General features: G+C 44.2%; 1 protein-coding gene across 1 annotated transcript in view; it reads left to right on the top strand.

The window, feature by feature from the left end:
• CFAP58 (cilia and flagella associated protein 58) overlaps positions 1–13,957 on the top strand; it is a 107,879-nt gene that overhangs the window by 23,914 nt on the left and 70,008 nt on the right. Inside the window, exon 9 of the mRNA XM_008270490.5 lies at positions 5,398–5,589. Within this exon, the coding sequence (XP_008268712.3) occupies positions 5,398–5,589 (192 nt within the window). The remainder of the gene's footprint in view (positions 1–5,397; positions 5,590–13,957) is intronic.

The following is a 13,957-nucleotide window of genomic DNA, read 5'->3' as shown; positions in this document are numbered from 1 at the left end:
ACAGGTGAGGGAGAGGTTGGAGGAGCTTGGAGGCAAAACCCTGGAGACCTCTGTCAAAGACAGGACCTCCTCTCTTTCCTCCCCTCCTTCCAGAAGATCTCCTTTATTGAAAGTCACTCTTAGGGGATTATATCCTTTCCAGGATTTAGGATAAACTTTCCTTCTTATGGATTCTTCCAGGGAGGAAGAAACCACAGGCCAGGGGTGGAGGGGGACATCTGCTGCTCTAACAGATACCCCAGTGGTGTCTACCAAAGGAGAAATGGCTATATTTATTCAGTCTGCTTTTCCTTGCTTCTTTAGGTTTTCTAGAATTGAAAAACATCTTAACAATATAGATTATACTTCAGCTTAAAGTACACTACTTAGGGTATCCCATAAAATGGCAGGAGATTAGATCTTCACAGGCTAAGCACTCATGAAGAAGATCACAGAAGTTCTTCCTCTACCTCCAATCCTGGAAATTGTTCCTTGAACCTACAAATTCATGCAGATAAACAGTAGTATTGAATTTATGTTCTTAAATTTTTTTTCTAAAGATTTATTTATTTATTTGAAAGTCAGAGTTACACGGAGAGAGAAGGAGAGGCAGAGAGAGAGAGAGGTCTTCCATCTGCTGGTTCACTCCCCAGTTGGCCACAATGGCTGGAGCTGTGCTGATCCAAAGCCAGGAGCTTCTTCCAGATCTCCCACGTGGAGGCACAGGCCCAAGGATTTGGGCCATCTTCTACTGCTTTCCCAGGCCATAGCAGAGAGCTAGATTGGAAGTGGAGCAGCTGTGTCTCAAACCTGCACCCATATGGGATGCCGGCACTGCAAACAATGACTTAACCCACTATACCACAGTGCTGGCCCTTAAATTTGTTTTTAACACACACAACATAAACAACAGGTTTTTCTAGATAGGACAAGTAATACAATTAATTTCACTTTTTTATTGTTTTTAAAGATTTATTTATTTGAAAGTCAGAGTTACAGAGAGGAAGAGAGAGAGAGTGAGGGAGAGAGAGAGAGTTCTTCCATCCACTGGTTCACTCCCCAGATGGCCACAATAGCCAGGACTGGGCCAAGCCAAAGCCAGGAGCCAAACTTCATCCAGGTCTCCCATCTGGGTGGCAGGGGCCCAAATAGTTGGGCCATCTTCTGCTGCTTTCCCAGGCACATTAGCAGGGAGCTGGATTGGAAGTGGAGCAGCCAGAACACCAACTGGCACCTATATGGGATGCCAGTGTCAGAGGCGGCTGTTTTACCTGCAATGGCACAACTATGGCCCCTAATTTCATATGTATTTGATTAATGTCAATTCCTCCTTGAGGGCAAGGCATACTTTTCTCTTGTTTTCTTTCTTTCCCTGGCATTGAATTCTTGGTGCCTGGCACAGCTCCAGATTCTACAGGTGTGCAATCAACCTTTATTGATAATACATTCTTTCCCACTGATTTGAAATGCCACCTTCCTTGAAAGAATGAGTGACATGGTTTTGACAAGCAGAACATGAATATATTTTTGGTTCTTTCAATGTCTTGTTGCAGTGGGTTTGTCTTTTTTTCTTTTCTTTTTTAGAGGGAGGGAGTGAGTGAGGGAGGGAGTGAGGGGGTGAGGGAGGGAGGGAGAGAGAGAGTAAGGAAGGGGGAGAGAGAGAGAGAGAGAGAGAGAGAAATATGAACCAATGTGCAGTTCCCTCCCCAAATGCCCACTGTTGAATCGGGAGCTGGGAACTCAATCCAGTTCTCTCACATGAGTGGCAGAAACCCAATTACTTGAGTCATCACCATTGCTTCCCAGGGTGTGCGTTAGCAGGAAGCTGGAATCTGGAGCCAGAGTCAGTAATTGAATCTAGGCACTCTGGTGTGCAACACGAGTGTCTTTTTTTTTTTTTTTTTGACAGGCAGAGTGGACAGTGAGAGAGAGAGAGAGACAGAGAGAAAGGTCTTCCTTTGCCGTTGGTTCACCCTCCAATGGCCGCCACGGCCAGCGCGCTGCGGCCGGCACACCGCACTGATCCGAGGCAGGAGCCAGGAGCCAGGTGCTTTTCCTGGTCTCCCATGGGGTGCAGGGCCCAAGGACTTGGGCCATCCTCCACTGCGCTCCCTGGCCACAGCAGAGAGCTGGCCTGGAAGAGGGGCAACCGGGACAGAATCCGGCGCCCCGACTGGGACTAGAACCCGGTGTGCTGGCACCGCAAGGCGGAGGATTAGCCTAGTGAGCCTCAGCGCCGGCCTAACACGAGTGTCTTAACCACTAGAATGGTGGCCACTCTGGCTTTGTCATTTATGAAACAAATGTTTAACCCAACATTTGAGAATAAAGTTGACGTTTTCTCTTTTCTACAAGAGCTCCAAGCAATGTTTAGTGAGCATTTTACCTGGTTATAGTCCAGTGGTTTTCAGACCTCACTGTGTGCCTGTCTTTGTCAGAGCTCTGCGGAGGAGCTATAAGGTGCTTCACAGAACCTTTAGATAGTGCTGGGCCTCCAACACTGGAAGGAACCTGGCCTGGCGTGGCTGGAGTGAAAGCCCGTTCTCTCCACCACTAGACTTGCTGCTGAGTTTTTGTTTCATTCCTCTTTCAGTGAAGACATTCTCTTGTTTTCCAGCCCATATGGGAAAAAATAAAAAAAGCCTTCACCAACAACTCCCAAGTGTACATTGTCTACTGAATTGCAAAAATCTAAAGGCCTGATTGGAAAAGTTGCTGGGAAGGATTTTTGTGTCCATTCAGTGATGGCTGGAGCGGTGGCCTCTTGCATGAGCACAGCTGCCAGATGGCACAGCTACTAACCGCGTTTTGGAGGAATGGGGGCAGCCAACCCAAGGCATTTGCCTTGCAGCATCAGAAACTGCCAGTGCAGCTTTGAAAAATCATCTAGGTGCCTGCGTTCAAGTGTCTGCTTGGGTACCTTAATTTTCACTCCAGGTTCTTTCCCCTCCCAGAGAAAAGTATTCCAAGCAGAGGCATTGTAGGAAAAGGATTTATTAAAGTAAGAAAGAAAACATATGTGTGGGTTTTCCCACACAGAGAACTACCCATCATGAAAGGGCCAGAGGTGCCCAAAGAGAGAGAGAGACAGAGAAAAGCCTGAATTGCACCCCCAAGTGTGGTTAGGGGCAAAAAGAGGTTACCCCCTTAGCCTCTTCTACGAGGCAGAGGGTAGTGCCTTAGCATGTGTGAAGCCATCTGGGAATTTTATGGCATGTCTATGTAGAGTTTAGCAACCATAGTTATCATAGCATCTCCCCTTTTTGATCCTGGATGAAACATGGGGGCTTCTTGGGAGGTGGGTATGTTATACCGACAGGTAAAGAAAGAACACTATATGGCAGGGTTGCAAAAATTCTCGCTCACCTAGATCTAACTAGCTGCCTGCCTATTCATACCATATCAGGTTCCATCCCAGACCCTCTGAATCAGAAACCCTGGTGCATCTACATTAAAAAATTTTAAAAAATGCAACTGGGGCTAATATTTTTTATCCTGGTAAAATGCACATAAGGCACAAGTTACCATTTGTGACATGTAGAACAGTCACAATGTTGTATAGCCATCACTGCTATCTAGGTCCAGGTAATTTTCATTATTTCAAAAGGATACCTTGTACCTGTTTAGCTGTAATTCCCCATTCTTCCCTCTTCCCAACCCCTAGATAGTACTAATCTTTCCTTTTCTATGGATTGGACTTTTCTGGATATTGTATGGATGGAGTCATATATTATGTAACCTTGTGTGGCTGGCATCACTCAGAACAGTGTTTTCAAATTTCAACTGTGTTGTGGCATGCATCAGTGCTTCATTCTTTTTTATGGCTCAAGAATATTTCACTGTGTGGATAAGCCATATTTGTTTATCTACTCATCAGCTGATGGACACTTTAGTTGTTTCTGTCATTTAATTCTTATGAATTGTGCTACTATGAACATCTGTGACTCATTTTTGCTTTAGTTTTTTTTTTTTTTTGGGTATATACCCCAGGAGTAAAATTATTTTGGGTTCTATGTTAATTTTAGATATCTGCATTTCCTTCCTTCCTTCCTTCCTTCCTTCCTTCCTTCCTTCCTTCCTTCCTTCCTTCCTTCCCCCTTTCCCTTCCTTTCCCTTCCTTTCCCTTCCTTTCCCTTCCTTTCCCTTCCTTTCCCTTCCTTTCCCTTCCTTTCCCTTCCTTTCCCTTCCTTTCCCTTCCTTTCCCTTCCTTTCCCTTCCTTTCCCTTCCTTTCCCTTCCTTTCCCTTCCTTTCCCTTCCTTTCCCTTCCTTTCCCTTCCCTTCCCTTCCCTTCCCTTCCCTTCCCTTCCCTTCCCTTCCCTTCCCTTCCCTTCCCTTTTTATGTGAAAGGCAGGGTTGCAGAGATAGAGAGAGAGAAAGAGAGAGAGAGAGAGAGGAGCTATCTTCCATCCAGTGGTTCACTCCCCAAATGGCTGCAATGGTCTGAAGCCAAAGTCAGAATCCCAGAACACCATCAGCTCTGCCTGAGGATGCAGGGGCCCAAACTTAGGTCTTTGTCTGCTGCTTTCCCTCAGGGAGCTGGATTAGAAGTGCAGTAGCCAGGACTCAAACTGATGCCCACATGGGATGCTGGCATTGCAGGTCCCTGCATCTCCAATGATTCTGAGTTTATCTTACTTTGTAGTCAAAGTCTGAGTTACATGATTATGTTCAGTTGTTCTAACCTCAGGCTATAGTTGGGATGGAGATTAAAATAATGGACTGTGGCTGGCGCCGCGGCTCACTAGGCTAATCCTCTGCCTAGTGGCGCCGGCACACCGGGTTCTAGTCCCGGTCGGGGCACCGGATTCTGTCCCGGTTGCCCCTCTTCCAGGCCAGCTCTCTGCTGTGGCCAGGGAGTGCAGTGGAGGATGGCCCAAGTACTTGGGCCCTGCACCCTATGGGAGACCAGGAGAAGCACCTGGCTCCTGCCATCGGATCAGTGCGGTGTGCCGGCCGCAGCGCGCTGGCCGTGGCGGCCATTGGAGGGTGAACCAATGGCAAAGGAAGACCTTTCTTTCTGTCTCTCTCTCTCACTGTCCACTCTGTCTGTCAAAAAAAAAAAAAAAAAAAAAAAAATCATGGACTGTGGGTCTGCCAGCCATAGATTCAAATCCTGATTCTGTTGTATGAACTTGTAGGCAAATGGTTAACCTTTCAAATCCAATTTCCCATTTTTAAATGAGAGCACTGTTTTGCCCACTTTGTAGGGATGGTGTGATTGCTTTTAGTGCATTTATTTAACGTGCCTTGTATAAAATCAACCTAACAGGCTCTTGGGCTGTAGAGAATATGATTATCTTTATTCTTTCAAAAGCCAAAGCATCTCATTATTTGAAGAAGAGGGCAGGGCCTAAGCTTAACCTCAGACCCTCAAACTCTTCTGAGTAATGTGGCTGTTTTGTTGCCTTTGTCTGTAGAATATGCTTAAGGCGATCAGTGCCACCCAGAAGCAGACGGACCTGGTGAAGCTCCATGAGCAAGCCAAGAGGAATCTGGAGGAAGAAATCCAGAACTACAAGAGCGAGGCTCAGAAGCAGAGAAAGATTATCTTTCAGCTGGAAAAGGAGCGAGATCGGTACATCAACGAAGCCAGTGACCTCACTCAAAAGGTAGGCGGCTCCGAGAGATGGGTGGAGCCCAGGCGTGTTCTTGCCTGTGCTTTTATGGTGGTCACGACTGTTGCCAACATGGCCTGTTTAGATTTCTGCTTGTGCTTTACCTGTAGATTTAAGAGGAACGATGTGGGTAGAATGAAAGCTGTCCCAGGTTGATGCTGGGCCATGTGTTGAAATGGACAAGGGTTGTGGTGGATGTTATCTCAGTCCCACATTTGGGCTCCTCTTCCAACTTCGGACTTCCTGGTCTTTTCCACTGCCTACCTGTGCAGTATCCCTGGGTTGGTCTCCTAAGCGCTGCTGCATCCTCTCCTCTCAACCCTCTATTCTCACCTCCCACCTGTTGCTGCAATGCTGGCCTCCCCGGAGCAAGGATTCTAACTAGTTCTTAGGAGAAAAGCACTGAATGAAATGACCTTAAGTTCAGGCATGAGTCCTGCCATCAGTGAGGCATTTCAATATTCAAAGAGCATTTTTGTTTTAACTTGCTGTGAGCCTACCCCTCTACCCGCACTGGTAGACATCACACATGGGGTAGCTGAGTTCTAGTTCCCTACTTTTTGTAAACAGCTCAAGAGAGAGATGAGACAAGGGCATATCTCCAAGGATGGTTTCAGGGTTTGGGCTTTGCTCTTCCCAATGGCTTTAGCACATTGCCTGCATTGAGCACAAGAAGTTCAACTAGTCCTCTCAGCACAATCACTGATAGCACAGAGCAGAGGCGCAGGCATAGGGATAGGGGTTGAGAACGGAGTTTTAGCTAGGAGGCTGAGAAGACAGTTTGGGAGAAAAGACTCCTTGAACCAGTTTTTATTTTCTCCTGGCAAAATGCTGTTAAACAATGTCTTCTATCTCCTCAATGAGATCCATAGTAAATTCTACAGTGTTTTCTGGTGCTTTTGAATTTCTTGGGAAAATTTTACTTATTTTAAAGGCAGAGAGAGAGACATATACAAAGAGAAATTTCTTCCCTCTGGCTCATCATCCAAGTGACTACAATAGCTAGGGGTGGGCCAGGCTGAAGCCAAGAACCCAGAACTCAATCCACGTCTCCCATGTGGGTAGCAGGGACCCAAGTACTTGGGTCATCACCTGCTGTCTCCCAGGGTGTGCATTAGTAGGAATGCTGGAATTGGAAGCAGATCCATGCCTTGAACCCAGGCACTCGGATATGGGATACAGGTGTCACAAGTGGCAGTCTAAGCACATTGCCAAATGCCTGCCCCTGCTTTGTGTGTTGAAGCTTTGTTTTGCTTTAGAAGTGAAATTTCAACAATGATTATGCTAAGGGGAAAGCCAACATTTGAACCACATGCATAACGAGAATGGAAAACAAGCTTCCCTGCTGGGAGACTAACTCAACGCTAAGCAGATCATTACAGAGTAGGTAGAGGAACAGATACACAGATGTTGTATCCCACCGGGGCAGGACGGAGATCCCCCAGTGATTCTCGTGCTTTGCACTGGGAGCCACAGCAGCAGAGCCTGTTTCCCTTCTGACTTCATCATCTCTGGAGCTCCACCAATGGCTTTCCTGACCTGGAAAGTGCTGTGATCAGTTCGGACACTGTTAGTCCCAAGCTTGGACTAGACTAGCACATTTGCTTCTTAGTCATCAGTTGACACTATGACAAATAACCCCCAAATCTCAGCGTTCATGGGTAGATGACGAGTGGTAAAAAGAATGCCGTCACTGATTTTACTTTGTTATGGTTTTTAAATAGGAGAAAAGCCATTTAAATTATGTGCGAATACATTAGAGTTCCACAAAATATGAGACTCCCTCCACTGATTTTAATACAAAACTGCATAGTTTTATTGGCTTCCTAGTAAAGGAGAGGTACCTGTACCAGTTTTGCTGTTTTTCACAGTTTCTGGTGTTTGACTGCCTAAGGTTATATAATGTCTCACTTAAATAATTTAAACACAAGTTCTTAAAATATTACTTATCAGCTACAATTTTTCTGTCTCTTGCTTAGCCTGTGACAGCATGTGTCAGTGGCTGCAGCAGCTTGTGTCACCTCTAGACTTCTCATTGAGGGCATTTATGTCCTTGTGCCCCCTCCACATATTCCTTCCTATCTTTACTTTCCGGTGTCCATACCTGCCCCCACGCCATCCCCACAAACGAAAAGCCTCTGTTTTGCACATCCTATTTATAGGACTAACAGGAAGAGTTGGGGAAGATGCCACAAAAGTAACATTTTTATTTACTTTTTTTTTTATTTGTTTTTTATTTTTTGACAGGCAGAGTGGACAGTGAGAGAGAGAGACAGAGAGAAAGGTCTTCCTTTGCCATTGGTTCACCCTTCAGCGTTTTGCGGCCGGCGCACCGCGATGATCCGATGGCAGGAGCCAGGAGCCAGGTGCTTCTCCTGGTCTCCCATGGGGTGCAGGGCCCAAGCACCTGGGCCATCCTCCACTGCACTCCCTGGCCACAGCAGAGAGCTGGCTTGGGAGAGGGGCAACCGGGACAGAATCTGGCGCCCCGACCGGGACTAGAACCCGGTGTGCTGGCGCCGCAAGGCGGAGGATTAGCCTAGTGAGCCGCGGCGCCAGCCTCATTTACTTCTAAAGTGAGTACACATCATCCCAAGTTCATCCATTTGAGCCAGAAATTTCTTTTGTAAAAATTGAATCTGAGGAAAAATTAGGCATGTGAATATTTTTTTAAAAGAATCTTCTTCAAAACTTAATTTATAATGAAGAGTAGAAATCAGCCTGCAGGGCTGCTGTGACCTTGAGGGGTGTTAATGTGAGTGGAAACTAAGTCTTTGTGAAGGCTGAGATTTGGGGGTTATTTTTTACAGTGTAAACTGATGAAATTAAGAAGCTAATATTAAAAAAAATTTGGTGCACTGCTCTATTTATTTGATATAATGTATGTGGATATTAAATCATGTGTTTGTAAACTATTTTTTAAAATATGGAACACGTTCATAATCTGAATTTGAGACAGACAATGGACAAGTATTTACATAGTTTAACCCCAGTTTTGTCTGTATGCATACAACAAGGATTGGAGGCATACATGGCGGGGTGTGGTTGAGGGGGATTAATTGAGGTTAATATTTGTAAAGTATTTAGAACAATCTTTGATACATACTAAATTTATATAAATGACAAATAAATACATCTGTTGGTAAATAGTCGAACAATTTCCCTTGAAGTGGCATTTGAATGCAGCTACTCTGAACTTCTTGTTAAATGTCAGTAAGGTGTAGGCATAGATGAAGTGATTTCACAGCAACAGACACAGAGAATGACATGAACCTCCTGTTAATATCAAGACAAGAGAAGCCAGCACTGCTCAATGGAGAAAACCACAGGCCTCACTCTTGGTCCCTTTTGTTTGCTTAATGAAAGCAACCACCTGGGAAGAGCCAAGAAGAGGCCTCGGACCCCCCTGCCATATCTTCCCTGACTCAGCGTTGGTATTACCCAAGAGTGGATCAGGTGCCACTGCATGTCCTAGTCAGGGTTCTTCAGAGAGACAGAACAAGCCGGATATAAATCTCCAATGTATAGAAATGTAAAGAGAGGTTTACTCTAAGGAAGTGGCTCATGTGGTCATAGACCCAGGACAGCCAGTGGTGTAACTCGGTATGTCTGGAGTCCTAAGAAGCAGGGGAGCTGCTGGTGTAAATCCCAGTGCCAGGGCAGAAGATGAGATGAGATGTCCCAACTCAAGCAACTAGGAAGGATGCAAAAAGGGAGAATTTCTCCTTCTTCTGCCTTTTGTTCCATTCAGGCCCTCAATGGATTGGGTGATGCCATTGGGCAGGGCCATTTGCTTTCCTGAGTTTGCAGTTCAAATGCTAATCTCATTCAGAGGCTTTCATAGAGACAGACCTAGAAATAATTTGGGCTCCCTGCGTCAGGTTGACACATTATGTTAACATCACACTCTCCCTTCCTAGTACTCAATTGTTTTTGCCCTACTGGTCATAAAAACATGGCAAACTCAGAGCACAATTGAGCAGGTGGCTGGGGAGTTGCTCACGGCCCAGTGCATTCTGAAGAGTGTGACTTAGAAGTGTGATTGGGCACAGAGAACCTACCCTGGCGCTAGGGCATTCTAGGACTTAGGTTTTCCATAAGCTTCATCAGCTCAGAGGAAACGAGAGTGGGCATGGGGTTCCTGTAATACCACCAAATGTTAGAGTACTAGAAATTGGGATGTGGACTGGGACCCTGCCCCCCGCTGTGTTTGCAGCTGTGGATTTGACAGTGGTTTCTACCAGTGTCCCAGGGCACTGAGAATTGAACCAGGGCAAACCCATTCACTTCAGTGGTGTTGCTCTGGGAGCCCCACGGTGAAGGCCTGGCTCTGAAAGCTCACCTATGGTTAGATATTTAGGCTGAACACCCTGAACCAGTCATTTTTATAACAATTGACTATCAATGATTTCATGAGTTTTAACCTAATAGAAGAAAATGCAGAGGAAAGGTTAGCTTTCTTCAAGGAGAATAAATACATTAGACCTGGTGTCAAGGTCCTCTAATGGGAAGAGCAGTCTTTGTCCAATAAAAGATAGCTTGATACTTATATTGGGATGATTTTTAGTGAGTCCTTGTCAAACAGAGCGAAGCACAGTAACATAGGGATGGTAACAGTAATTGGGAAGGGGCGAAGGTGGTGCAGGAAACGGAAAGGAGATGGGCAAGGACGAGAGAGGAGGAAGGACAACGCCAAAATCAGGGAAGTGGGCTGGGCTCTTCTGGAAGGGATGACCAGAGAAGAGTCCCCAGAGGCAAGAAGCATGGGGAATTGCTGAGCACAGGGATGTCCAGCGTTTGGTTTTTTAAGTTCCTCACTGTACTTTGTACCTCACATCTTGAGTACCATCTGTTACTTCAACCCTACACTCATGGTTATGCTCTGTGGGGACTGGCCTGGGTGTGAGAGATGTGATATAATGTCCCAGAAGGGGGACAGCATGTGCAAGAGGCAAGATGCTGAGAGTCCAGAACGCTATGGAAATTGGCACTTGAAGCCACAATAAGTGGAGGAAATGATCCCTTTGGGACTTCTGGAAGGATAAGAAGAGACACTGCGTTTCCTAGCACGAGGAACCCTGTTGTTAATAGACAGGGTGACCCCCGTGGAATGTAGGATTATAACCTGGGTTATAGGTCCAAGATGGCATTTCCTCTAGGGAAAAGCAAAAATAAACTAAAAAGGAAGAGAAGGATAAAATAAAGAGCCCTTTTAAATAAATGGAAGAAACACAACCCAAAGAAAATGAAAACAAAGCCTGGAGGATTTCAAATCCACACCAAAGTTGGTAAAGAGCGAAACTAATATTGTGGAAAAGGGAGTCAGTGAAGTGGGGTGAACTCTTGGAGTGCAGAAAAAAAAAATGAAGCAGAATTATCAGAGAAGATACGAGGTAAGAAAGGCAGAGAACAGAAACCAGTCTACAGAGGGTTGCTTTCTGATGGTGGGTCTGAGCCGCAAATCAAAGTTATACAGGGAAGATATTTTATGGAGATGAAGAAGGAACTGTGCATGCAGTCTGGCCACACTCCAGGCGAAAATAAGCCAGGGCACTCTCATCCAGAGTTATCTTGGAAGAAAAGTCCTTTCTGTGTGTGTTTCCTATAAACGATAAAGAATAGTGCTCTGTGAGAGTTTAGGCAAGAAGAAAAAGCTGAAATTATGTTGTCTTTTTTTTTTTATCGGAGAAAGAGTTGGAAGGAAATATACTAACATATTAGTTGTGGTGAGCTCTGTGGGTAGAGATATGGATTGTTTGAATGTTTCCATTTTTGTACAACAGTACTTCAAAAAGTTCATGAAAGTGACATTAAGTGATAAACTTATTTCAGTTAAAAAAATGGAAATCCATGCATGTGAAGGGTCTTTGAAAAATTCACAGAGAGGTGGGAGTTCACCCTGGTGGTTGAGACACCGGTAAGATGCCCATTCCCCACATCAGAGTACCTGAGTTTAAGTCTAAGCTCCAGCTCCCGACACCCGTTTCCCACTAATGCAGTCCCTGGGAAGCAAAGATGCTGGCTCAAGTAATTGGGTTCCTGTCACCCATGTGGGAGTCCTAGTTTGAGTTTCCAACTACCAGCTTTGACCATGACCCAGCTCCTGATATTGCTGGTATTTGAGAAGTAAACCAGCAGATGGGAACTTTAGCTCTCAAAAATTTTTTTTGAAGTTCATAGAAAATAGTGAATAATGAAAAAAGTGCAAAAAATTACAAATTTTCCAAAATGAATACATATATATTTTAGGAACTTATTAAAAAATAAAAAATTAATAATACTTTGTTCTTCTTTCAAGGACCAAAAGCTCCTTTCTCCAAGGAGCTTTATTGAAAGTGATCTCTTAGCCCTCTATACTTGGTTCCCTTCCCTGGAAGTTTAAATAAAAAAATAAAATAAGTGAACTTATGGTATGAACTTATTTATCATTATTTTCATGTGTGCCTCATCCTACCTACTTCTTGGAGGCAAGTCTCATTCAATTTTCAGTTCTTCATATGACTTATGTGCTAAATAGGTACTCAAATTTTTTTTAAAGATTTTATTTTATTTTATTTGAAAGTTACAGAGAAAGAGAGAGAGAGAGAGAGAGAGAGAGAGAGAGAGAGATCTTCCATCTGCTGGTTCACTCCCCAGTTGGCTGCAACGGCCAAAGCTGAACCGATCTGAAGCCGAGAGCCAGGAGCTTCCTCCAGGTCTCCCACACAGGTGCAAGGGCCCAAGGACATGGGCCATCCTCCACTGCTTTCCCAGGCCATAGCAGAGAGCTGGATTGGAAGTGGAGCAGCCGGGTCTTGAATTGGCACCCATATAGGGTGCAGGTGTTGCAGGCCGGGGCCTTTACCCGCTGTGTCACAGTGCCAGCCCCTCAAATATTTTTTAGAAGGATGAATGGAAAGCATAATTGGATATCTGAATTAACTAGTGAAAGATCTGCTTTAGAATATCTGTATTAAATACTTCTTCAAGTATAGATTACCTTATCACTATGGGTTTGCTCTTTCTTCAAATTCATGTGAAACCTGTTGCCACGATGGGCCATCTTATCTGAATCATCCTTTGCATTTTTAGCTGCAAATAACTTTCTGGCAAAATCTCTAATTCCTTCTGCTTTCCAAAATAGCATGAACATTTGCCTCTGGTTCTTTCTGGTTTAAAGAAAGAAAAGTGAAATCTAAGATGCCAGAAGCCTTTTGTTACAATAGATTAATTCAGCTTGGCATTTGCAAATGAGAAAGATCCCCTTTTGTGCCATAATTAAATGACTCAGAATCCCAAATCTTTTCTTATGTGTTTGTTTTCGTCATAATAATGCTGCATAATAAACAACCATGAAATCTCAGTGGCATACAAGATTGAGCACTCTGTTCTCAAGAACCTGCAGTTGACTTAGGTCCTCGGGATATAGGCTGGGCTTGCCTTGGGCATAACTTTGGGCTGTGGGTTGGACCCAGTTCTGAACCACATGCTTCTCATCCTCCAGGATTCCTGAAAGATACATACACCCATATAAGAACATTTCTTGTCTCTCTGTTCACTTAATGTTCTGACATTCTGTTGGCTAAAGCATGTCACATGGTCAAATTCAACATCAACAGCATTGAGAAATATACTCCTCTCATGAGGTTGTAGGACAAGGCAAGCAGCAAATATTTGCTGAACCATAAGATAATCTTCTCCAGAGTTTCAGCACTTTTTATCATCATGATTTTTCTTTTGCCACATTCTAAATTTTTATTGTTCAGATAAATAAGAGGCACGAGGAATGACACGTAAGCTGTGGTGTACCATATTTACTCCTTTCTGAACTTTTACAAGTTCTCACTAAAACTGTTTCTGGATCATTGTTAAATCGGCTGCAGATTTTACACGTTATGCCCTTACCTCATTTTAGGATCACTCCTTTTTCATTTGAAATATTAAACTTCTGGCAATCACTTCCCAGGCATTTTATATGCCAAAAACCATTCTTTTGCAATGAATCCTTACCTATTTTTTTTAATCTCTTTGCTCATTTACCTAAATCAGTGTCAAGCAAGGCTCTTCCAGACAGAGGTTCCAAGAAGTGAATAATAATAATGTACTTTGCAGGGCTTGGAAGGAAGCAAGGAAAGAAAAGTTGATGAAGGAAATATTGCCCAAAGATAGAGATTTTTCTTATGAAATAAACTTCCTGGTCCTTTGATGTTGGGGTGGACTCCCAGAGAGAGGCATCCAGGGAACATGCACAAATTATATGTTTTTTGTGTCATTTTTAAGCAAGTTGCAGCATTTCGCTCCTTTCCCTCAGAAGAGGATTTGATTCCTAGAAAAATCAAATTGATTTGTTCAGTACTAGTATTCTATAATATGACATCATGTA

Source organism: Oryctolagus cuniculus, chromosome 15 (genome assembly GCF_051225735.1).
Source record: "Oryctolagus cuniculus isolate XC-2025 breed Fujian yellow rabbit chromosome 15, ASM5122573v1, whole genome shotgun sequence".
NCBI classification, from domain to species: Eukaryota; Metazoa; Chordata; class Mammalia; order Lagomorpha; family Leporidae; genus Oryctolagus; species Oryctolagus cuniculus.
Note: the sequence above shows the minus strand (reverse complement) of the source record. Positions and strands in the feature narration are given on the sequence as shown.